The 25,070-nt window shown below is 43.4% G+C and overlaps 1 protein-coding gene across 3 annotated transcripts in view; it reads left to right on the top strand.

The window, feature by feature from the left end:
• nsmce2 (NSE2 (MMS21) homolog, SMC5-SMC6 complex SUMO ligase) overlaps window positions 1-25,070 on the top strand; it is a 234,009-nt gene that overhangs the window by 69,855 nt on the left and 139,084 nt on the right. For 2 of the 3 annotated variants that reach the window (XM_068032433.1, XM_068032435.1), the window contains exon 4: window positions 22,991-23,065. The exons of the other annotated variant lie outside the window; for it this stretch is intronic. In XM_068032433.1, coding sequence (XP_067888534.1) covers window positions 22,991-23,065 — 75 coding nt within the window. The remainder of the gene's footprint in view (window positions 1-22,990; window positions 23,066-25,070) is intronic. 3 annotated transcript variants of the gene reach the window in all.

Here is a 25,070-nt window from a genome sequence, read left to right as displayed (position 1 = left end):
CCACAGATTCATTGCATGTGGGCTTTCCCAATCTCAATTTCCTTTCCAGTGTCAGCCAAGACATTTCAGTGAAGCAAAGAGTTTTGCAGTAAAGGGAAAGTTAATGGATGGGAATTTGACCCACATCATTGTTTTGTACTTCTTGAGGCTTGAGTTCTGTAATGCTGTCTGAGCTGGCCCCAGTATCTCAATCCTTCACAAGCTTTAACTTTTCCAAAATGCTACAGCCTGTAGCCTCACTTGCATTATATCACAGTTCGATCACTATATTCACTCAGAACTCCACTGGCTACCTGTTACTCCTGCAAGTTGTTGTCAAAATTCTTATTCTCAGCTCTGAATGATTGTGTTCTATCCTACCTTAGTGATCTCTAGTTTTATACCTTCTCATGTATCCTCTGCTCCTCAGTGCCAGGCTTCTCCATATCCCATGCTCTCACCAGCAATGTTTGCTCGTTGAGGCTACTCTGGAATACCTGCCTGGTTTCATCTCCCTTATCATCTTCCATCTTGCTTTCAGAAACCTCTTGAAAAACCACCTTTTGATCATCGCTTTGGTTCCTTCTTCCTAACTCACTCCATTTGCCTTTTCCTCTCCACAGTGTCCAGCGTTTATTTTCCTGCTTAATGCAAGGTCTTTGAGATGTCTACTGGCATGTGAGGAGCACTATAGAAATACAAGTTGCAGTTCTTACTGACTTAACAGTATATTGGCTTAGTAATGCTAAATGTGGAAACTAACGCAAGTCTAAAAATAACATAGAAAATTAATTGAGAAGAGTTGTGGGAATAGTTCCTTTTTGAAGAAAGTAAAATGAAGTATGATTGCATATGAATCACGAGGGCAGAGCACTGGTTCAAAATCTTAAAAATGACTTCAATTTCAATTCATCGGCAGCTTTATGAAAATACTGATGAATCAACTGTTCAGAATGCTGTTGTGTCTGTATGCTTGTTCTGCCAGTGTCATGATTTTGACCAGTTAATACATGAGCGTGAAGCTTAATATAATTAACATTAACCAGTACACTGTAGCCTATTGAAGCTTAGTTATGTAGCATTATAATGTTTCTCAAATGAATATTTATCTGAAATTTTGGATGAGTGAAATAAAGCCATATTGTTTTAAACTGAGGCTTTAGAGGGGTAATTTTACAAATTCACCTCCCTGCTAAGGACCTCTGTCCATCAGGAGTGCACAACTTGAATTTGTCTGTAAGCAACTTTCTGTTGATAACTTGTCAACAGAGCAGGGGAGGTCTTGCTGTGGGCTCTGCCTAGAACGATATACTGTTTTATAAGGGCAGTAATACGATAACACAAGTCAATGGGTCACTTCTGAAAGTGTTGTGATGGATAAACAATGTATTGTACTGCTTATGTTGTACTTCAAATTGGGGATGGAGCGGGGTGGATCCCTGTATTACACTCTTCACTCTTCATTGCTGTTTCACTTACATTATACTACACTAATTGACCATATCATGTTTGCTGAATAAAAGTAAAACAAAATTGAACAGCTAACTTCTGTGGTTAGGTAACTGGACTAATAATCTAGTGAATGGGCGTTCAAATCCTATCATGGCAATTTGAGAATTTGAATTCCGTTTCAAGAAAAAGCTGGCTGCTATCAGTGACCATGTAAAACTGTTGGATCATTATTAAGAACCCTAATGGTCATCTAATGTCCTTTAGGGAAAGAAAGGGAGTAGCACCGTTACCTGATATGGCCCATATGTGACTGCCTTCTGAAATGAATTCAGCCTGGCTGGCACAATGGCGTGTTCTCTGTGGTTAAATTACCTGGAATGGCCTTATCAGCATGGTCGCCAGGACCATCGAAACCCACTGACTTCGAAAGAACCAACCCCCTCCAGGCGTGACTGGACGGCTTGAGGTGTGGCACCTTGAATCTCGGAGAAGATTCCAGAAAAAACCTCATTAAAATAATAAAGGGGCTTGGTAGCATCATGCCTGCGCATCTCTGGAGAGACTGTAAGCTTTGTCACACAAAGCAGATGGAGTAACTGAAAAGCCTTCAATGAAGCAGGGCTCTCTCTCCCTCTCTTCCCAGCAAATATTAAGAGAAGACCCAGCTGCAACTGGGAAACTCCCCCAAGCATACAGACTGCCGCAGCCAGGGGTCAAGAATCCAGCCCCTCTTCTGCCTTCAGAAGCCCTGAGAAAAGCAAGCCCGCAACTGTGCACGTGGCCCAGCGAGGACTTCAGGACTACAATTTCAATTGAGGACTATGGGACTGATAATTAAATTCCATTGATTCCAGACTTTAATCCAAGCACCAAATCTGTGTTCCCTCTGTAATCTATTTGTGTGTGTGTGTGTGTGTGTGTGTGTGTGTGTGTGTGTGTGTGTGTGTGTGACATTCGTGTGAATGTGTACTGTATTTTTGGTAATTTTAACTGGACTAGAGTGTGAAGAGTAATAAACTTAACTCTTGTTTAAACTCAAGAAAACCTGTCTGATCAGTTCTTTTGGAATTAGCTTAGTGGAACAGGAACAAGCGCTCATGGAGGTGTTAATTTCAACCATTGTTAAAAAATGATAAACCCTGTTGCAGTCAAATCAGAGAATGGGCGAAAGGAGAGCCTGAGACCCCCCACCCCTCACCTGGCCATAACAATAGTGTTACCGGCAATCTATATAAGGCAGTATTTCAGTCTTCCAATTTGGTTGGTATATAGAAGTTTGCACTATTATCAGAACCATTCAGTTGTCTTCCAGTCTCTGTTGCTATTATCTTCTGTATATTCTGTGGGTATCATAAACAAAATTAAACTATTTAAACATGTTTATTACTTTTATAAGTATTGTATATGAAAATATTGAATACTGAAGACTGTTAACCTATTTTTAATGTCTGGAGAATATTGTAGCATCAAAATAGTTATTAAAGTATAGTAGTTTGTATAATGAAATGCGCAATTGTATTTTATGCCCTTGTATTTGTCATTATAATAGTGTTCATGGACTAAATCATTTGTGTAGTCTTTTATATCTTTAATATTTGCATGTACAAAGCAAGTCAATTTAGAAAATTGTTTGGGCAACTCCTTTATACTCCTGAAAGTAGTAGTTTTAACTGCAGGTTATAAACTAAATTCCACCATCCTTTACCCTGAGTGAGCAGCCTAGTGGATTAGGCTACAACAATGTTAGTGTAATTTTCAGACCTGCACTTGCAGCATGGTGCAGCACTGCAAGTGCATTTTCTGTTACATTTGTTCTTGATGTGATAAGGGGTCGAGCATTTAGGACTGAGATGAAGAGGGATTACTTCACTCTGGGATAGTGAATCCTTGGAATTCTCTACCCCAGAGTGCTGGGGATGTACAGTGTTAGGACCAGGTGAGGAAGGGGTCTATGGCTCGCCTCTCAGCCTTTTCCAGGTTTGGCCGTGACCGGGTTTAGCTTTTAAACCAGTTTTTTTAGCTTCCCCTCAGTGAGTCCTGCTCACTGCTCTCTGGTTGATATCTTTGCAATTACAATTAGACAGGTTTTCTCAGATTTAAACAAGAAAGGTGTAAGTTTAATAATGTTAAAACTCTAACTCAGTTAAAACTACTAAAAATATGCAACGCGACCATGCTAGTGTGCATACGTGATACACACGCAAATAGAGACAGAGGAGGAGAAGGAGTTAAAGGGAAAAGGTTTGAAGTAATAGTTGGAGTTCAGTTACTGGTTTTGGGTTGAATGTTAAGTCTTGCAGTTCTTGTTGGGGCCCAGTGCACACATTCAGACTTGTTTCGCTGGTCTTCTATCTTGAGGCTTGAGTTACTTCCATGGGTCCCTGGAACTTTGCACGTGAGAGAGAGGGAGACCTTCCTTCTTGAAGCTCAATTGCAGTCTCTTCCAAAAACCTCTATGAGCACAATTCATTTAATTCCAGATTGGTCAGCAGGTTAGTCATGTGACTGGCTTTTTGTTTGCGACAGCCTCTCCTGCGAGGTTTGTGGATTCCTCACAGATTACCAGACACGCTCAGTGGCGGGGTGGTGCGGTGGGCGGGTGGAATGCTGTCTCTTACACATTCAATGTCTCTTGATCATCGCAATTGACAAAACGCATCTGGCTCATTGAATCCAGGAGTACTCCCATTGTCTCTCCATGCCACTGTCTTTTAGAATGCAAATGTGCGGCCATGTTTTCAGCCATTGTTCTGTGGTCTTTTTAAAACAGGTTATGTTCAATGTCCGGTAAGTGTTCAAATAATGTTCCATATGACAAAATTAATATATTTCCATTTGGCAGGTGTGGTTTCTGTCACGACACTCATTGAGTATATTCAAGGCTGATATAGATGGATGGATGGATGTTTGGACTCTAAGGGAATTCCGGGATATGGGGATCAGGTGGGAAAGTGGAATTGAGATCCAAGATCAGCCAATATCTGGATGGCAGAGAAGGCTCAATGGGCCTTATGGCCTACCTATATTTCTTATGTTCTTAACAGGTAATGCAGATTGTATTATTCTGCTGAAGTACAGCTGTGTGTACCTTACTGTGCCACTTGAAGATCATAACTTCTACTTGCTGTGTCTTTCTTTCTATGTCAGTTAAAGACTGCTTGGTCGTTGACAGATCTTTATACCAATTGGAGGGTGGATTTTGGTTTCTTTTTGTCATGTACTTTTTAAAAAATTAAGTGCACCTCAAATAACCACAGGTTATATGACATGTGAAGTGTGATGAATGCAACTCCATTGTTATGTATACCATTAGATCTCCTGTGACATTGTTCATGGCGAATTACAAGTGTCACTGTTGCAAGGGAGAGTTCAGGAGTGTGGAAGTGGGGAGGAGTGTATATTTTTACTTGAATTTAGAAAGAGATCTCCCCAGAGATGGTGAATCATGTTTTGATTGGTTCCTGGAAAATAAGTAGTGAATTCCTTAACTATTGCAGGTAGGTAGATAAATTACTTCTTCCATATAGTTCACTTAGGTAAGGAAATAAATAAATCTCTGCTTTAAATATGAGGAAGCAGCTCTATCTGCACAGTCCCATCTGCATAGGGTGAGAGTTTTTACAGTAAAGACTAAGAAATGTATTTAAAAGTTAAGAAAAGATTAATTTGTATTTTCCCCTCCTTGTCAAATATCAGTGCAACAGTTACCAAAAGGTTCTGCTTAAATAAATGTTTAACTTCAGGACTTTTATACAAGCTTCCTTACAAATTTGAATAGTAATTTTGCAGTATTTGCCATTTGTGAAGATTCAGGTAAGCATCACAAAAAGAGATTTTCCCAAACACAGTTATATATACAGAACTGAATGTATTTAAATATCTGTCACAGTGATACAAGCCAGAAACTAAGTTTCTCACTCTCTACGCATGCTTGCAGCTTCTCTTGGGATCATACACACAGTTTATATTAATCTTTGGCTTTTTTGATTGTTTTTGAGTTCTGAGATAAACGTAATTTTAAAAAATGCACTTGGTGTAGTCATTTAGAATACATTTTAAAATAAAAAGGTGTAAAGTTTCCACTCTTGGCTCAATCAGTGCCCAAAATTGTGCTCATTTTGAGAAGTGTGTTTTTTCTAAAGTTGCATATCTATACTCGGAGTATTTGGAATGAGATTTGTAAGCGATCTCCTGAAACATATTTTGGTTGATTCCTGGAAAATATAGTTTTCCTTAACCACTGCAGGTAGGTAGATAAATTTAAAAACAGAATATTGCAAATCTGAAATAAAAACAGAAAGTGCTGGGTTAGACAGCATCTGCATAGAGACAAAAACCGTTCATGTTCCAGGTTGACGACCTTTCGTCGATTGCAGTTACATACGTAAATAAATCTCTGCTTAAATACTGTTTCCTCTGGTACAATTATTTTTCAGTTTGTAATCCGAGCTTCACCTGGAAACCACACTTAATCGTGACTCCACATGTGCAATAAAGTGCCATTCCTCTGCCTCTCTAAACCTGCTTAAGAGTGAAGGGATTTTCCAGTTGGTTGCAGTAAGAGCTGGTTATACATATGCCACAAATTCTGGGCCCTGGTAATTTAATCCAGTTTTAATAATCAATCAGTGAGCGGAGTTCTTACAGACTAAGTGGTTCGTTGTAAAAGTACTTCAGTGATGTTTGCGCTGAGGGCAGCAGAGAGCAAGCATTTTAAAATGTTCAGTTAATTAAAATGGAGTTTGTCTCAGACTCTGACTTCTCTCACTCTCTCTCACACCCATGATTATAAATCATGAAAAAATTCTAGGATTTATCACCGATATAAAAACAATTGGGGTCAAAAATTGGGCCGCATTGTTTTTTGAGCACAGGGGTCACTATTCACCCATTGAGATGGAGGTAGGCAGCAGGCTAAGTGGCTCCCACGTTGCTGGCAGATGAGGAAAAACATTTACACCCAGAGGGTTGTGGGGGTCTGGAACTCACTGCCTGAAAGGGTAGTAGAGGCAGAAACACTCAACTCATGTAAAAGATGTCTGAATATGCACAGGTGCTGTAACCTGCAGGGCTACGGACCAAATACTGGAAGGTGGGAGTAGACTGGGTGGCTTGTTTCTCGGTTAGCACAGACACAATGGGCCAAGTGGCCTCTTTCTGTGCCGTAAACATTCTATGGCTGTGTCTGTGCTCAGCAGGAAGATGAGCAATCTGGGCGAAAAGCATGTGGTGTAACCGGCCTTCTGTTCTTAAAGGCAGTCTGATCTCTTGAAGGGCAACTGCATGGAATTTTAGGAGGCTGCTGCTGAGTTCGATTGTGCTAATTGTAAACAAGGAAAATGGAACACCGGGGCAGAGAGAGGGCTGTAGAACCACAGATGTGACTTTGGAGGGTGAATGCTGAAGTGGGACAGAACTGTAGATGCCACAGTTCTGTGGGGTGTGGTGGGGCCAGTGAGGTCAATTCCCAACCTCTGACCCTGAGAGTTTTGCAGCAGTGCCGCAGAAGTCGAATGACCTCATGCAGGTGGTTGAGGTCAATGAATGCATCCTCAAATCACAACTCCTACCCACTGCTGCACCAGCCTCTCAATGCAACTCAGTGCACTGTACCCTCAACACTCAGCCATCAGCAGCCCCTGACAATCAAGACTCGAGCCTAACATCCAAATACTCCATCTCATCCTCACACACCTTCCATTGCTGCTCACCTCACACCCACCTCTCACTGCCTCCAGTATTTAGCTATGGCAGGCACATCACCCAAACACACATCCACACAATCTCTGACATTCTCCCCTCTCTTTTGTAAGACAAGGTGGCACACAATGGAATAGAGCAGAGCCCGACAGAGGAGATGGCTCTCTGCATTAAGGGGTGGCTGCGCTAGAGCCTGTGGAATCTTGACATCGCTGAGAACATTGAGGGTGAAAGTATGTTCCAGCCTTATACCCTTTCTCAACTTACAGCTCGCCCTCATCCTACTATCTGCCATGATGATCAAGCTGCAGATGATGTGACCATGGGCCTCTTGTTTTCTGCGCCATCCAGTTCCACTCACCCTAACCTTCCCCTTCTTACTTTCTGCTTTCAAACTCCCAAGAACTGCTGCCTCCTGAACCATAGCAGCCTTGAAGGAGGAGAGAGAGCAACAGCTCAGCATTGATGAGGAGGCCGTTTCATTTGTTCTGATGCAGCCACGAGCTCACTTATAAGTACTGCGTGTACCATGGAGTAGTGGTTCTGGAACCTTTTTGGCTCAAGGATCCCTTTTCAAATGGCTTAATATTCACAGACCCCCACCTAAATTATAATACCATATAACACTCATAATATTAAAATCCTGGATGTGAAGAGTGTTTTAATAATTCTTTGGAGGAAGCAAGTGTTTACTTAAAGCAAGAAGTGAAATGAGCGGCACAGTGGCGCAGTGGTTTGCACCGCAGCCTCACAGCTCCAGCGACCCGGGTTCAATTCTGGGTACTGCCTGTGTGGAGTTTGCAAGTTCTCCCTGTGTTTGCGTGGGTTTCGTCCGGGCGCTCTGGTTTCCTCCCACATGCCAAAGACTTGCAGGTTGATAGGTAAATTGGCCATTATAAAATTGCCCCTAGTATAGGTAGGTGGTAGGGAAATATAGGGACAGGTGGGGATGTGGTAGGAATATGGAATTAGTGTAGGATTAGTATAAATGGGTGGTTGATGGTCAGCACAGACTCTGTGGGCCGAAGGGCCTGTTTCAGTGCTGTATCTCTAAACTAAACTAAACATGACATGTAATTCAGGTTCCATTATTTTTGAGGCAAGGGTTGGGTGAAGCAACATGTTGTGATTACCTGTGGTTTTGTGGCTCTTATTCTTGCAACAGCAGCAATCCCATTGCCTACTATAGCTGCAGCAGCAGTAACTCACCTCCTGACTCCCCAAAGCCTGTCCGCCATCTACAAGGCACAAGTCGGGAGTGTGATGGGATACTCTCCACTTGCCTGGAGGGGTGCAGCTTCAACAACACTCAAGAAGCTCGAATTATCCAGGACAAAGCAGCCCGCTTGATTGGCACCCCATTGTGATGGAAACCACACCTGCCAAAAGAAAACATATTAATTTCATCATATGGAACACTATTTGCACGTTTACTGGACATTGAAGATAATTTATTTAAAAGGACCACAGAGTCGAATGGCTGAAAACATGGCTGCACATTTGCATTCTGAGAGACAATTGCCTAGCGAGACAATGGGAGTGCTCCCTGATTCAGTTAGCCAGATGGGGTTTTGTCAATAATGATGATCAAAAGACATTGAGAGTCATTGTCTGTGTAAGAGCCAGCACTCCAAAACCCCACCGCCCTCACGTAGTCAGTCTAGTAAGCTTTGAAGAATCAACAATCCTCACAGGCAATGCTGTTTCTAACTTGGCCAACATGGGAATTGATTGAATTGTGCCTCACAGAAAAGTTTTCGGACAGACTGCAATTTTGAAGGCCAAAGAGAAGCAAGATCGCTCTCACACAAAGTTCCAGGCACCCACGGAAGTAACTTAAGCCTCAAGACAGAAGACCCCTGCAATCCTATGGTACCAGCGAAACAAGTTTGAAAGTGTGCACTGCGCCCTGAGAACTGCAAGACTTAACTTCAACTAAAGACTTTACATCCAAGCCAGTGTCTTATACAAGTTTAACATAACTTCCTTACTTTTGTACTCTATATCCCTATTAATAAAGCCCTGGATATGGTATGCTCTATTAACCGCTCTCTCAACCTAGCCTGCCATAATCAATGGCTTATGCACATATACACAAGGTCCCTCTGCTCTGCACCCACTTTAGAATTGTGCCCTTTATTTTATATTGTCTCTCCATGTTCTTCCTACCAAAATGAATCACTTCACATTTCTCTGCATTGAACATCATTTGCCACCTGTCTGCCCATTCCACTTGTCTATGTCCTTTTGGAGTTCTACCCCACCCTCCTCACAGTTCACAATGCTTCCAAGTTTTGTATCCTCTGCAAACTTTGAAATTGTGCCCTGTACGCCAAGGTCTAGGTCATTAATATATATCAGGAAAAGCAAGGATCCCAAGGGCCGCATGGCCTCCGTCTGTACCATAATTGACTCTATGACTGTATAACACTAACGTTTGGGGAACTCCACTACAATCCTTCTTCCAGCGTGAAAAATATCCATTAACTATTACTCGTTGTTTCCTGTCACTCAGCAAACTCCATATCCATATTGCTACTGCCCCTTTTATTCCATCAGCTATAAGTTTGCTCACAAGTCTGTTGTGTGGCACTGTATCGAACAACATCAACTGTATTGCGCTCATCAACCCTCTCTGTTACCTCTTCACAAAACTCCAGCAAGTTTGTTAAACATGGTTTTTTCTTAAGTCAACATGGATTTCTTTCCTTAATTAACCCACATTTGTCCAGGTGACTATTAATTTTGTCCCGACTTACTGTTTCTAGAAGTTTCCCCACCAGCGATGCTAAACTGACTGGCTTTTTATTGCTGGGCTTATCTTTACACCCTTTTTTGAACAAGTGTGTAACATTTGCAAATCTTCAGTCTTCTGGCACCAGTTCCTGAGTCTAAGGAAGACTGAAAAAGTATGGCCAGAGCCTCTGTGATTTCCACCCTCACTTCCCTCGTGTTGGATCCCATTAGTTACACAAAGAGAGACGAAGTCCGACTGTAGCTTTAAGAAACTTTATTGCAGTACTTCTTGGTTACATCATCAGCAAAACAAACAACAACACCTGGGCTCTTCTCTCCTCTCCTGTCTGAGCAGGGAAAACAAGCTTTTCTTATAGTTCTTCATACAAATCAGTGACACCCCCTTTATGTTCCCAATTGGTTTACAAACTTTGCAGTTTCTTGGTGTCATGGCCTGATTGGGGTACTGCCTTGTCACCTTCCCCTCTAGCAGTTTCTCATCCCCCTTATCTCCTTGGACCGTTAGGCTGATTGTTATACAATAGGCTACTATTAGGCAGCTTGCAGCTGTCCTGTTAGTTTTTGCTTGTTAGTCTACTTCTACTGATGAGCTGTCTGTGCAGCCCTGAAACTATGAAGTCAATTCTGATAAGCTGTCTCTGCAGCTCCGAGGTTAGTTTGTTAGTAGTACATGATTGATTAATTATTTCACCTTAAATGTCCCCATATTATTCTGTCCCCACAGTCCCCCCTTTGATTCTCCAAACACCTTTAAGAATCATTTCCTTGATCCCACCTAGGTGCCTTTAATGGTCTCTACTTGTCTAGAAACAGCCTTCAACACCCGGAGGGGTCACACTCAATACGTTGCCTGCTTGTGCCACAGGAGGGGTCCGCGGGAGCTCTGTAAAGGCATAAGTTTTGCAGGGGCTTCAGTTACTTGTTTACAACAACACTTAATAAGCAAAAACGTAAAATACAGAATTACAATCATCGCTAAAAAGAATTCGGCGTTCAATCACGGGTCGCTCGTTTTACATGAGAGGCGTGTATCCAGGCTTTCTTTTCTTCAACTTTAACTGCTGATTGGGTGGTCAGTAGCACTTGGAAAGGTCCCTCCCATTTGGCGCTTTGTGTATTTTCTTTACGTAGACCCAGACTCCCGGGTCGATGTCGTGCCCTCCTTCTGGTGGGTCACCCCAAGCTGCCGATACTTGTGATGCGACGGGTTTCTCGGTGTCCCTTTGCCTCCATATGCCGTCGTCACATATCTTCATCCCTGCTTCCATCCAGGTCCATTTTTCCTCTTTGGAACATTCACTCTGCATCACTTGTAGGTCTTGTGTCAGATGGGACGCACTCAGCTAACATATGTGCGTCCGGGGGATCACCTTGCAAGGCGGGTTCCTTGGCTGCCTTGTCGGCTAGGGCATTCCCTTTTGCCTCTATGGTGTTGTCTTTCGTCTGGGCTTTACATTTCAACATGGATACCTTTTGTGGCAATTGCATCGCCTCCAGTAAGTCTCGGACCTCTTTCCCATTTCGAATAGGTGTACCAGCAACAGTGAGAAATCCTCTTTTGCGCCACAGCTGACCAAAGTCGTGAGCGACTCCAAAAGCATACCACGAGTCTGTGTAAATATTAGCTGTCTTCCCCTCTGCTATTCGACATACTTCCGACAGGGCTCGCAGTTTGGCTTGTTGGGCCGATGTCCCTGAAGGCAGGCATCCCACTTCCACAACTTCATGTAGGGTTGTACCTGCCCATCCTGCTTTCCGTGTACCGTTGTCAACAAAGGATGAGCCGTCTGTAAAAAGGATTAAATCTGGGTTGAGCAATGCTTCTTCTGCCGCTAGGGTTACCTCCTCTGTTTCTTCCATAATCTCCACACGATCATGTTCTTCTTCCTTCATCTCTTCAGGCCACGGGAGCATAGTCGCCGGATTTACCGGGCTGGCCCGGACAATGTGGAGATTGGGAGCCTCTAGGACTGTTGTCCATCGGGTCTGTCTAGCTGCTGTCACTTGGGATACTCTGTTCATAGATAGCAATGTGTGGACTGTGTGCGGACACTACGGTTAACATTTGATCTAATACCAAACCTGCAGTAGCCATTACTGCTTGACATGTAGCTTCCATAGCTCTTAAACAACTGCCCCATCCTAGGGCGACGGTGTCCAGTCTTTTCGAAGAGTATCCAATAGGTCTCTGTTTGTCCCCGTGCTCCTGTGTCAGTATGGCAGTCATATATCCCTCTTTTCCGTGTACAAACAGGGTAAACGGTTTCCCATTGTCGGGGATTCCCAGGGCTGGCGCTGAGCTCAAAGCCCTCTTTAAGTTTTCAAAAGCTTCTTCTTGTTCTTTGGTTAGGGTAACTGATTCTTTAGAGGCCCGCTTTCCCTTCAAGAGATCAGTTAATGGTTCAGCCAACTGTGTTTAGGAGTTGATCCAGTTTCTGTTGAAGTTACACAAACCCAAAAATGACCTAAGCTCCTGGATAGTGGTCGGCAGTTTGGCAGCTCGAATGGCGGCGGTCCTGTCCTGGGTGAGTTCTCTCTTTCCTTTCGAAATCTTTTGTCCCAGGTAGACGACCTCTCCTGCTATTTGAGCTTTGTCGATACTGGCCTTATGTCCTCTCTCATGAAGGTGGTTCAGCAGGGTACACAGATCTTGTTCGTGCTGTTCTTCTGTCTCAGAGGCTAACAGGATGTCGTCTACGTACTGGATGACCGTGGAGTACATGGAAGGTAACCCCCTCAAATGGTTTTGTAGGGCCATATGAAATACCGTGGGGCTGTTGTGGAAACCCTGCGGCAGGCGAGTCCAGGTGTACTGTTGTTGTTGTTGTACAGTAAAGGCGAACCACAGTTGGACTTCGGGTGCCAGTGAAACCGACCAAAATCCGTTGGCCATATCGATAACAGAGAACCATTCATGTTCCGGCTTCAGGGCATTAAATACCATAGAGGGGTCAGCTACCAGAGGGGCCTTTTGATCAATACACTGGTTAGCCTTTCTATAGTCGACAGTAAGCCGCTAGGTCCCGTTTGGCTTCCGTACTGGCCGCACAGGGCTGTTTGAGGTACTGTGTGTTTTAACCAGCATGCCTCGCTCCTCTAGCTGTCTAATTACGGGTAGGATTCCTGCAATAGATGTTTGACTGATGGGGTATTGCATAGTACAGGGCGGAGCAGATCCCGTAAACGTTGCCGGTTCCATCTGAAGTAGCCCACAATCATTCTTATCCTGGGCCCATTTTGGGTGCTTCCTCAGCTGCTCTTTCTTCAAACTTCTGATAGACCAAGTTGCCTGGCCGCCTTCGAAATACAACGAGGAGTTCAGCTGAGTGAGAACGTCCATACCGAGGAGTGCTTGGTCCACCGGACCTACCCAATTCGTGCGGACCAAGACCGATGCGTACGGGCTGGGTCCTCTTAATTGCCAACCCATTGCCCTCAGCTGCGTAAGCTGTTTTAGTCTTACCGTCCATCGGTAGGGAGTTTCCGTATTGTTGAGGTAGACACGTTAATTCGGCTCCGGTATCCAATAAGAAGTCAATGTCTTGGTCGCCCACCCTCGCAGTTACATACAATCCATCTTTTCTATTTTCTACTAGCGCTAGGAGAGGCGCCGAAATGGCGAGGGAGGGCTCCTGTAGTTTTTTGTCGCATCGATTAAGGAGGACATCTCCTTCTGTTGCTGGGGCGTCAACCGTTTGAACTTCTCAAAGAGGTCGTTGGCATCAGTGGAAGGAGCTGGTTTGGGTGCCGGGTTGCGTCCTTGGCGTCCTCTGCCTCATCCTCTCGCTCTACACGCCTTAGCCCAATGGCGTTCCTTCTCGCAGTAATAACAGGGGCCGGGTCGCCTAACCTGCTCTTTGTCAGGCTCTTTCGGTACTGGATCCGTCTGCACGGCTCGAAGCTTGACTCCCATATCCCTGTCCAGCTGAGCGCATTTGTCAATTAACTCTGAGTATTTCACTCTTACTGCATCCCACTCCGGTCGGGTGGCCTTCAGTATTTTAGACAGTTCTGACTTTAGTCCATCAACAAAAGCGGTTTTTAAGGGTCCAAAACTGGTGTCATCCAGCTCCACTGGTATAGGGTCTACTATCCCTGAGTATTCCACCCAGGTGGACCTAAACCTCTCTTCGTACTCCCGCACTTCCTCCAAGTTCTTCTGCTGATAGGCTGCAACTTTGCCCCAGTCCGTTTTTGCAGGACAAAACTCTCGCAACGGCTTGTTAATCGCAGTCCATCCAGCGTCTAGTAGCTGACCAATGTCACCCAAAGCAATTTGGACCTCTCTCCTTAGCTTTCGGCTCGCTCGTCCGGGCACCATTACGGTCAGAATCTGTACCCCGTCCCATGGATGGAGATCGTAAATTCCCTTCAATCATTCCAGCTGCTCCCACGTTTTCAGACCCCCTTTCTTCGGGTCGGGCAATCTTGTGGACCACTTGTCGATTTTCTCAGGGGAAGCCGGGACGTATGTCCAGTACGTGTTGTGCTCGGCCGTGATGACCTCGTTATCGTCCACGGTCTTCTTTTCTGTCTTGACCTTAATGCGTTTCTGTTTAAGGGGCGCTAGTCGCGGAAATGGTAACCCATCATCATTGTCACTTTCTTCACTGGAAGACTCGGCTAGACCTGCTTCACGCAGTTGCATCTTCCGTTGTTCTGTTTGTAACGACTGCAAACTCAGATACAAGTTAGTTAGAGGTGGTCGGCGGGGTTCGCAGAGCTGTCCCGGTTCCTTCGGTTGGGTCATCTGCTGGTTTTGTAGTTGTTTTTTAAGCTCTTTAATTTCAATCTGTAGCCTTTCCTTTTCAGATTGTTTTTCAACCTCTAGCTTTTCCTTTGCAAGCTTTTCAATTTTCAGTTGTTCGGACTGCCTTCAGTTGATCCTTTGCACTCGTTAGGTCACGTTCACATTGGGCATGTCGCATAATCTCATTGCGCTGCCGAATCTGGCCCATTACGGCTAGGGACCATTGGGTCCGTTCTTTATCCTTTAAACGGGTTGTTTTTCCCCAGACTCTCTCTATATCTTCTAGGGATCACTGTCCCGTGGAGGTGCCATATGTTTGCCCAATTTCGGTGTACACTTTAGCCAGATTAAACTGTTGCTCTACATATTCTTTCAACCGCTGAAGTATTTCATCTTCGGGAATGTCAGGTGGGGCCCGCCCACCTTTGACGGTAGTTGGTAACTGTCGGTTGCCTTCGTCTGTCATTTTATCCATTCAGGTAGGGAAGTAGGTCTCGAGCCGTCAGGCTTTTCGCCAAATAGGTATTTCGTCAAATAGCGTCAAGTTAGACGTCTAGAAAGGGAGTCTCGAGCCGCACAAGAAAGGGTATTTCCGTCAAATACTGCCAAGTTCGGGATCGCGTGGCAGGGAACTGAAATTTAGACGACGACCAAGGACTTTTAACATAAAGAGGAGTCCTTACCTCTGGGGGCGCAGATAGGTCCGATGTCTGTGGCTTCAGTCTTAATCCTCCAGTGATCCTGCCGACTATGCCAAGTTGTTGGATCCCATTAGTTACACAAAGAGGGAGGAAGTCCGACTGTAGCTTTAAGAAACTTTATTGCAGTATTTCTTGGTTACATCATCAGCAAAACGAACAACAACACCTGGGCTCTTCTCTCCTCTCCTGTCTGAGCAGGGAAAACAAGCCTTTCTTATAGTTCTTCATACAAATCAGTGACATCCCCTTTATGTTCCCAATTGGTTTACAAACTTTGCAGTTTCTTGGTGTCATGGCCTGATTGGGGTACTGCCTTGTCACCTTCCCCTCTAGCAGTTTCTCATCCCCCTTATCTCCTTGGACCGTTAGGCTGATTGTTATACAATAGGCTACTATTAGGCAGCTTGCAGCTGTCCTGTTAGTTTTTGCTTGTTAGTCTACTTCTACTGATGAGCTGTCTGTGCAGCCCTGAAACTATGAAGTCAATTCTGATAAGCTGTCTCTGCAGCTCCGAGGTTAGTTTTTTAGTAGTACATGATTGATTGATTAATTATTTCACCTTAAATATCCCCATATTATTCTGTCCCCACACCTCAGTATCCTTGGATGCATCTCATCTGGACCTGGTGCCTTATCCACTTTAAGTATAGACAGCTTATCCAATACCACCACCTTTGTCAATTTTAAACCCCTCTAGTATCTGACTTACCATCTCTTTCACCATTGCCTTGGGTTGCATCTTCTTCCTTGGTAAAGACAGATGCAAAGCATTCATTTAGTACCTCAGCTGTGCCCTCTGCCTCCATGCGCAATTCCCCTTTTTTGGTCCCTAATTGGCCCCACTCCTCCTCTTACCATGCTTTTACTATTCATATGTCTATGGAAATCTTGGGGATTCCCTTTTATGTTAGCCGCCTGTCTCTTTTCATACTCTCTTTGCTACAGTTGGAGTATTGCAGACAGCTCTGGTCACCACATTACAGGAAGGACATAATTGCTCTGGAGAGAGTACAGAGGGAATTTACAAGAGTGTTGCCAGGGCTTGAAAGTTGCAACTATGAGGAAATATTGGATAGGCTAGGATCGTTTTCCTTGGAACAGAGGAGACTGAGGGGTGAACATAGAACATAAGAAATAGGAGCAGGAGTATGCCATTCAGCCCCTCAAGCCTGCCCCGCCATTCAATAAGATCATGTCTGATCTGCCCTGACCTCAGCTCCTCTTTCGTGCCTCATAACCCTCAACTCCCTGATATTTCAAAAATCTTTCTACCTCCTCTTTAAATACATTCAGTGATCTCGTCTCCACGACTCTGTGGGGTAGAGAATTCAAGAGATTCACCACCCTCTGAGAGAAGAAATTCCTTCGCATCTCAGTTTTAAATGAGTGTCCCATTATTCTGTAACTATGTCCCCTAGTTTGAGATTCCCCCACGAGTAGAAACATCTTCTCAACATCTACCCTGTCAAGCCCCCTCAGATTCTTGTACAATTGAATAAGATCACTCCTCATTCTTCTAAACTCTAACGAATAAAGGCCTAACCTGTTCAGCCATTCTTGATAAGTCTACCCCTTTATTTTTTTATTTTATTTAGAGATACAGTCCTGAAACAGGCCCTTCGGCCCACCGAGTCTGTGCCGACCAACTGCCACCCATTTATACTAACCCTACAGTAATCCCATATTCCCTATCACCTCCCTACACTAGGGGCAATTTACAATGGCCAACTTACCTATCACCTGCAAGGTCTTTGGATGTGGGAGGAAACCGGAGCACCTGGCGAAAACCCACGCAGACACAGGGAGAACTTGCAAACTCCGCACAGGCAGTACCCAGAATCGAACCTGGGTCCCTGGAGCTGTGAGGCTGCGGTGCTAACCACTGCGCCACTGTGCCGCCCTTCATCCCAGAAATCAGCCCAGTGAATCTCTTTTGACCTGCCTCCAATGCCAGTATATCTTTTCTTAAATACGGGACCAAAACTGTACACAGTACTCCAGGTGCAACCTTACCAACGCCCTGTACAGTTGTAACAAGATTTCCCTATTTTTAAACTGCAACCCCCCAGCAATAAAGGCCAAAATTCCATTTGCCTTCTTAATTACTTGCTGAACCTGCTAACTTTTTGTGTTTCACACACAAGAACACCAGATCCCTCTGTGCTGCACTTTTTTGAGGTCTCTCCATTTAAATAATAGTCTGCCTTTTGATTCTTCCTATCAAAGTGCATGACCTCACTTTCCTACATTAAACTCCATCTGCCAAGTTTCTGCCCACTCACTCAACCGATCTATATCCCCTTGCAGATTCCTTATGTCCTCATCGCAACATGCCCTCCCACCTATTTTTGTTTCGTCAGCTAATTTGGATATATTACACTCTGCCCTCTCCTCCAAGTCATTAATATAGGTAGTAAATAATTGAGGCCCTAGGACTGATCCTTGTGGCACTCCACTAGTTACGTCTTTCCAACCTGAAAAAGACCCATTAATCCCGACTCTCTTGTCTTCTGTGAATTAATCAATCCTCAATCCATGTTAATACATTACCCCCAATACCCCCAATATCTTGTGCAATAATCTTTTATGTGGCACCTTATCGATTGCCTTCTGAAAATCTAAATACACTACATTTACTAGTTCCCCTTTATCAACTCTGCTTGTTATATCCTCAAAGAACTCTAGCAAATTTGTCAAACGTGATTTCCCTTTCACAAAACCATGTTGACTGTTTGATTGCGTTAGGCTTTTCTAAATGTCCTGTTATTTCTTCCTTAATAATGGACTCGCATTTTCCCAGTGACCGATTTTAGGGTGACTGGCCAATAGTTTCCTGCTTTTTGTCTCTCTCCCTTCTTGAACAGGGGTGCCACATTAGCGGTTTTCCAAACTGCCGGGACCCTTCTGGAATCCATTGAGTTCTGCAATATTTGGACCAATGCCTCCACTATCTCTGCAGCCACTTCCTTTAAAACCCTTGGATGTAGGGCATCAACTTGTCTGCCTTTAGTCCCGTTAGTTTGTCAAATACTTTTTCCCTCGTGATAGATTTCCTCGTTAGAAGATCTTTCCTCCCATTAGCTACTTGCATATCTGATATCTGTGGGATGTTTCTATCCTTCACCGTGAAGACCGATACAAAATATTGGTTTAAATTATCTGACATTTCCCGGTTCCCAGTTATCAATTCCCCAGTCACATCCTCCAAGGGTTCCACGCTCACTTTAGCTACTCTTTCTTTTTATATACCTGTAGAAGCTCTTGCTGTTTGTTTTTATATTTCTTGCCAATTTAATTTCATAATCAAGTTTCTCCCTCTTTATTAGCTTTTTAGTCATCTGCTGCTGATTGCATACTGTCCTTCACTGCCCTTGTTGACCGTGGGTGGTTCATCTTTCTCATTGAGTCCTTTTTGACCGGGATAAATTTTTGTTGTGCATTACAAAGTATCTGCTTAAATGTCTGCCACTGCTCATCCACTGACTTTCTCCTTAGTCTATTTTCCCAGTCCGCTTGAGACAACTCTTTCTTCATACCTCTGTAATTGCCCTTGTTTAAGTTGAGGACAGTGGTTTGAGACCCGAGTTGCTTGCCCTCAAACTGAATTTGAAATTCCACCATGTCGTGATCGCTACCCCCTAGAGGATTCTTAACTACGATATCTCTTATTAATCCTACCTCATTTACACATTACTTGATCTAAAATAGCCTGTTCCTTGGTAGGTTCTGCAACGTATTGCTCTAAGTAACAATCCCTGATGCACTCTACAAATTCATCTTCCATGTCACCTCTGCCAATCTGATTTGTCCAGTCAATGTGCAGATTAAAATCACCCATGATAATTGTAGGGCCCTTCTTACATGCCTCCATTATTTCCCAATTTATACTTTGTGATTTAATTGAGGTGTACAAAATTATGAGGGGCCTAGATAGAGTAGACATGAAGGACCTGTTTCCCCTGGCAGGTCAATTACCAGGGGGCATAGATTTAAGGTAATTGGTAGAAGGGTTAGAGGGGACATGAGAAACATTTTCACCCAGAGGGTGGTGGGTGTCTGGAATTCACTGCCAGCAATGGTGGTGGAGGCAGAAACCCTCAATTCTTTAAAAGGTACCTGGACGTGCACCTGAAGTGCTGTAACCTGCAAGGCTATGGACCAGGTGATGGAAGGTGGGATTAGATTGGGCAGCAGGTTTTTTCAGCCGGCACGGACACGATGGGCTGAAAGACCTCCTTCTGTGTTCTAATTTTTCTATGGTTCTATGGTCTTTAGCAGACTGAACCTTGCTAGCTGCATTATGCCCATGTAGCTAACAGTCACAAGGTTCACCACTGTCTGCATTTATTTCCAAAGTAAACTGGCACTAATAACATTTCTAACAATGAAGGTGAACTATAAGTTGGAAGTCCAAGTATGCTTATGGTATTTTGCTTACCACTGATGAGCTATTTTTATCTTAAAATGAACACACACAATCAGGCTAACTGAGGGATGGGAATGTGTTTACTGTGTGTACACTTTAATGTGGAGACATGCAAGTTAATGCATGTTGGAACTGCAACGAAGAGGCAGACTGAATAAGTGTTCATTGCCCAACTAGAAAATAAATGACTTGGCTATGATTATTGACCGTTTGCTGCGCGTGTCCATTCAATGTAAAACTATTACTTATGAAGGCCAGTAAAGGACTGGGATGCATTTTAAGAGCTGCTTATTAGAAGCCCAAATCAATCATTAAAACTGTGCAGCTCATTATTAAGCATATTCTCAACTTTCAGAAAAATGAATGCATCGGTTAAAGTTCAGAGAAGAACAAAAGGAATAATTGTAGAACTTATAACTTAGAATTGATTTTCTTTCCACAATGAAAACAAGATTGGAAAGAGAATGCTGGAAACACTCAGCAGGTCATTTAGCATCTCTGTAGAGAGCAATTCGGGTGCGGACCCTTCGTCATATTATGGATGAACAGTATTTAAAAAGGAGCAGAACAAAGGGAAGCAGGAGAGGAAAACATGTACGTATACACACGAGACAAAACAGAATGACCTCCAATGTGCTTCAGTGGATAAAACGGAGTTAGCATGAGACAATAGGAGGCATAATGAAAAATATTGAGACTTCTAACTGGAAACTCAAATAGAGCAGTAATTGGCTCACGGACATGATTCTGAACAGTTTTTTTTAAAATTGCCTGTCGATGTTAGAAAAATAGCTGGGTCATTTGTTACAGGAATTTTCTTACTGTGCTCTTGATTATGCACAATACAAAGCCTGAGGTGGTGGTTGGGATGTGATTTATAGTGCTTGGTTAAGTAGTGGCTAAACACAAATCAAAAAACTGCCATTTTAAGATTGCAGTAACCAGGTTTTATTCATGAGATTCATGTATATGGCAAATCTACAAATTGATTTTATAACTAGGGATTATTGAAACACTTCTCTGAATTGTTATATTTCATGTATTGTATGATTGATCTCTGCATATTTTTCTTTGGAAACATTTAGTGCTTTAAGAACTGGAAAGCTGCTGCTGAATGCTGTGTAATGTTGAAATCAATGTTTGCTTATTTTTTATATTAAGATAGGTCTTAGACAAACCTATTTCAAAAATGGGAGGATAGTTATCAGATCCCATCCCGGTATGGGCACCACACTATAGGAAGGATGTGATTGCACTGGAGAGGGTGCAGAGAAGATTCACCAGGATGTTGCCTGGGCTGGAGTGTTTCAGCTATGAAGAGAGACTGAAAAGGCTAGGGTTGTTTTGCTTGGAGCAGAGAAGGCTGAGGGAGGACATGATTGAGGTATACAAAATTATGAGGGGCATTGATAGATTAGATAGGAAGAAACATTTTCCCTTCGTGGAGGGGTCAAGAACCAGGGGGCATAGATTCAAGGTAAGGGGCAGGAGGTTTAGGGGGGATTTGAGGAAAAATTATTTCACCCAGAGGGTGGTTGGAATCTGGAATACACTGCCTGAAGGGGTGGTAGAGGCAGAAACCATCACAACATTTAAGAAGTATTTGGATGAGCACTTGAAACGCCATAACATACAAGGCTACGGGCCAAGTGCAGGAAAATGGGATTAGAATAGTTAAGTGCTTGATGGTTGGCACAGACACGATGGGCCGAAGGCCCTGTTTCTGTGCTGCATGACTCAATGCCTTTTACTGCTGATCATGGTTTGGGTGTACCCCGACAAAGTGAGGTTAAATTGATACAATTTTGGAACAGTACCAGTATGGCTTTCCCATTATCCAAAGCAGTGCACTGTGCATCTACTGACATAATTGTAAGTCTAGCGTCTAGCGTACACTTGTCACATCATACCTTTCAAAGGCATCACAAGTCAAAACTCTTGTATTCCTATGTTCCCAGTACCCTGCACCTCCAAAGTGCAACATGTCCACAGGGCAAGTACGGGATGGGCTCAAATAACCATTAACTCCATAATAAATAACCAGAGGAAAACCACACAATTGTTAGAATAATCCTTTCATTTGTCATTTTTCTTTCCTGTTGTGCACAAATGATGCAAGCAGTAAAACATACAGAGCATTACAAGCAAATAAAAAAAGATATATTCTGAAAAATAAATCAATAAAATTCGCTATGGTTCATTGAAGTTCGAATGTCTACAAGACATCTGCCACAGCTAGAGGCTGAAGCTGCAAATTTGATTGGGGTCTGGGTGCATATGTTAACAAATTTTGTGTTTGTGTGTTTTATTTGTTTATTATAATTGCTGACCTACACTTCTCTTCCTGGATGTCTCTTTTGGATGGCCATCACTCCTTGGTGTAAAGAGAGGTTTTCTGATGTCAGTCCTAAATTTACCATTTACTAATTTTAATCTATTTCCCAGCAAGCTGCTGACCAGAGCTCCAGTCTCTGAATATTGGGTTGATATCCAGCAGGGTACCAGTGTCTGATGGGAGTGGAATGATACTTCCCATTGCATCTAGCCAATTTTCTTGGCAAGGAGTTGCGAGTTAGGCTAATAACCTCCTCCTGTGAAAAGTGACTTTGTTACAGAAGCACCCCAAAACACAACCTGCTGGACGTAAACAAGAGAAAAAGAGAGTTTGAATCTGTGTCCCCTTGTCTTGCTCACTCTGTTTATCAAAGTAATATTCCGCATTTACCATTTCCATTCCCTTAACTATCTTATAGGGCTGGATTTTATTTGTGTGCACGCACTGGACTCGGCGGCCTTCCAATATTACGCGTGGGGGATCATTTAAATAGAGGGCACGGAGCGGCTGCCCCTGATGGCGTAGAGGGGGCGGCCCGTGTGTTCCTGGCAACCGTGTCCACGCCACCGTGCAGGCATCGGCGCCATTTTTAAAGGGCTTCAAGCCCTTTACTTACATTTCAATGTTTAAAGTGGCAAGTTTTTAAATAGTTTGCAAAAGAATGTTATGCATACTTCAAATCCCCTCTCCCACCCCCTCAATGAATAATCAGTGTAGTATTGTCCTTACCCCCCCCCCAAAAAAAAATTAACGTTTCCATCACAATCTTTTCCCCCCAAACTTTCTTTCCTTTAACTTTCAACCCCTTCCCACCATCCCTTCACCCAATCACGTTTGTCTTTGCCACTCCCCCCTCCCTGAAAATTTTATTCTTCTCCCCTCCCCACCAGGTTCTCGCCTCTCCAAAGGCGAGGGTGCTGTGTTCGGCGGCCGTAAAATCGGCGTGGGATGACTGCCACCTGCAGGTAAGTTGATTTTAATCTCATTATTGTTCATTTGAATGTTTAGACGAAGGCCCCACTACCAGGTGGCGGGGGGTGGGGGGGGCGCACTGTGGTCCCCCCGTCGCCGGTAATACGCGGTGGATCCTTCTCGACTTCGGGGTCAAGGCGGGCCTCTCCCCGCTGAATTTTACGCGCCCCTCTCTTCCCCCCTCCCCCCCCTCCCCACATCCTCCCAACGGCGACCCATGGCATCAAGGGGCTGGTAAAATTCAGCCCATAAGTAGCTTCAGTATCACCTCTCTAACACTTCCTTTCCATGCTGAAAAGCCTACATTTCTTGACTATTTCTACATTACACTTATCTTGGATGATAGAGATCAGCCTTGTGGCTTTTCTCTGCACTGCCTCCGGTGTTTCAATGTTTCCCTTGTGTCCTGGCAACCAGAGCTAAATGCAGTACTCAAAGTGTAGTTTTGAGTAGAGCACGATGCAGTTTGCTCTTGATTTATTCTATCTGCTATTCTATTGTTTTGGCTACGTAGTTCAACATTTTGTTGATTACTGCTTTGTACTGGTTTTAATTTTTTTATTTTGTTGAAACCCTTATGTTGGAAATTAGAACTTTGAATGACTGGGCAGAAAAATGCTGGTTAACAAAAAAAAAAATCTGCACGCATTTTCACTAAGTTGTGGAAACCTGGTTACCAGACTGCAATCGGGGTATTACTTAGTATAGAATAGCAGCTACTGTGTGTGAACATTTAATATTGAGAAGGTCTAGCTCAGCAGCACCTTCTTGACTGACAAGTATTTCAGTTGTTTATAATGTTTCCAATAAAATGTGTGCTAATGTACCAAATTTAATATATAGTAGATATTTACTTAGATTTTGTAGACTTATGTTACAGTGGATAAATCAGAACAGGTCAGTTGACTTTTCTGATTGGTGCCATACAGCATGCTAGTGTGACAGTTGCTAGGATAATAGGTACTCTGATCCTTCTGTTGCCTGTGTTGGTGGTCAGAGATGGACTGCAGCAAAGCTTTAAAGGCATTTCCTAGGCAGGCTTGATCTAAAACGTTGTGTTTGAAACCCTAATTTTGTTGTTCTGTAATCCCTACAGATTTTAGCTGCATTCCCAAACCATACCACAGAAGAACTAAATATAGGTTTTGAGGCTTCAAGACTTCAGCCTGGCATGCACATGAAGCCTTGAAGCCAAAAAGTTTATTTAGAAACAAACTTTAAAGTGCCCATAATGGGAATAGTTACAGTTCATCATAACTGAGTGCAATAGTTTAAAAAGTTGTAGTTTGTCTATAAATAAGACACATTCCGTGTGGAGTCTAATATCTTTCCCAATTCTGGATACTGTTAACATTAAAATAAAAAGTATTGTTTGCAATTCTTCTGGGTGGGAGACCCAGTAAGAAACACCTCTAATAGGTTGCGGTCGAAGAATGCACGTGACAATCATCCATGTTTTATAAGTAGTGTTTTATAGTTAATGTCTGCTTCTTCCCTTTTGTAGATGTAAATCTACATCAGTCCTGGGATAATGAGCAAATAGTTAGGGTGGGTAAAGTACAATGCACTGATGAAAATCCTCACTAAGTACAATGCAGTCGTTTAGTACAAGTTCTCTGCATTGTGGGCAGGCACTTGGCTGGTTAAGAGTTAGAGAGTCTCCTGTTTTACCAGTTAAAAGGAGGAAGAGTGGAGCTTGTGTAATTCTAGGTTCAGATGAAGGAGTGAGAGAGAGTAGGACAGGAAACAAGGAGAGAGGTGTAGGGATTAGCCTTGGTTTGGTAGTGAAGGGAGAGGCAATTTGGGGGGTAATCTTGGATAGGCTCTGAGTAAGGAGGTGCATTGTAAGTGATGGAAAATCTGAGAGAAAGAAGATTGGAAGGAGGGAGAAAGTGTAGCGAAGAGGTCAAAGGCTCTAGATGATTACTTTAACATATATTCTCATTGTCCATGTTTTGATGTTCAACTGGGCAATGCAACCAGATGCCAGTCCCAGGA

The sequence above is a fragment of the Heterodontus francisci genome, chromosome 5 (assembly GCF_036365525.1).
Source record: "Heterodontus francisci isolate sHetFra1 chromosome 5, sHetFra1.hap1, whole genome shotgun sequence".
Classification (NCBI taxonomy): Eukaryota; Metazoa; Chordata; class Chondrichthyes; order Heterodontiformes; family Heterodontidae; genus Heterodontus; species Heterodontus francisci.
Note: the sequence above shows the minus strand (reverse complement) of the source record. Positions and strands in the feature narration are given on the sequence as shown.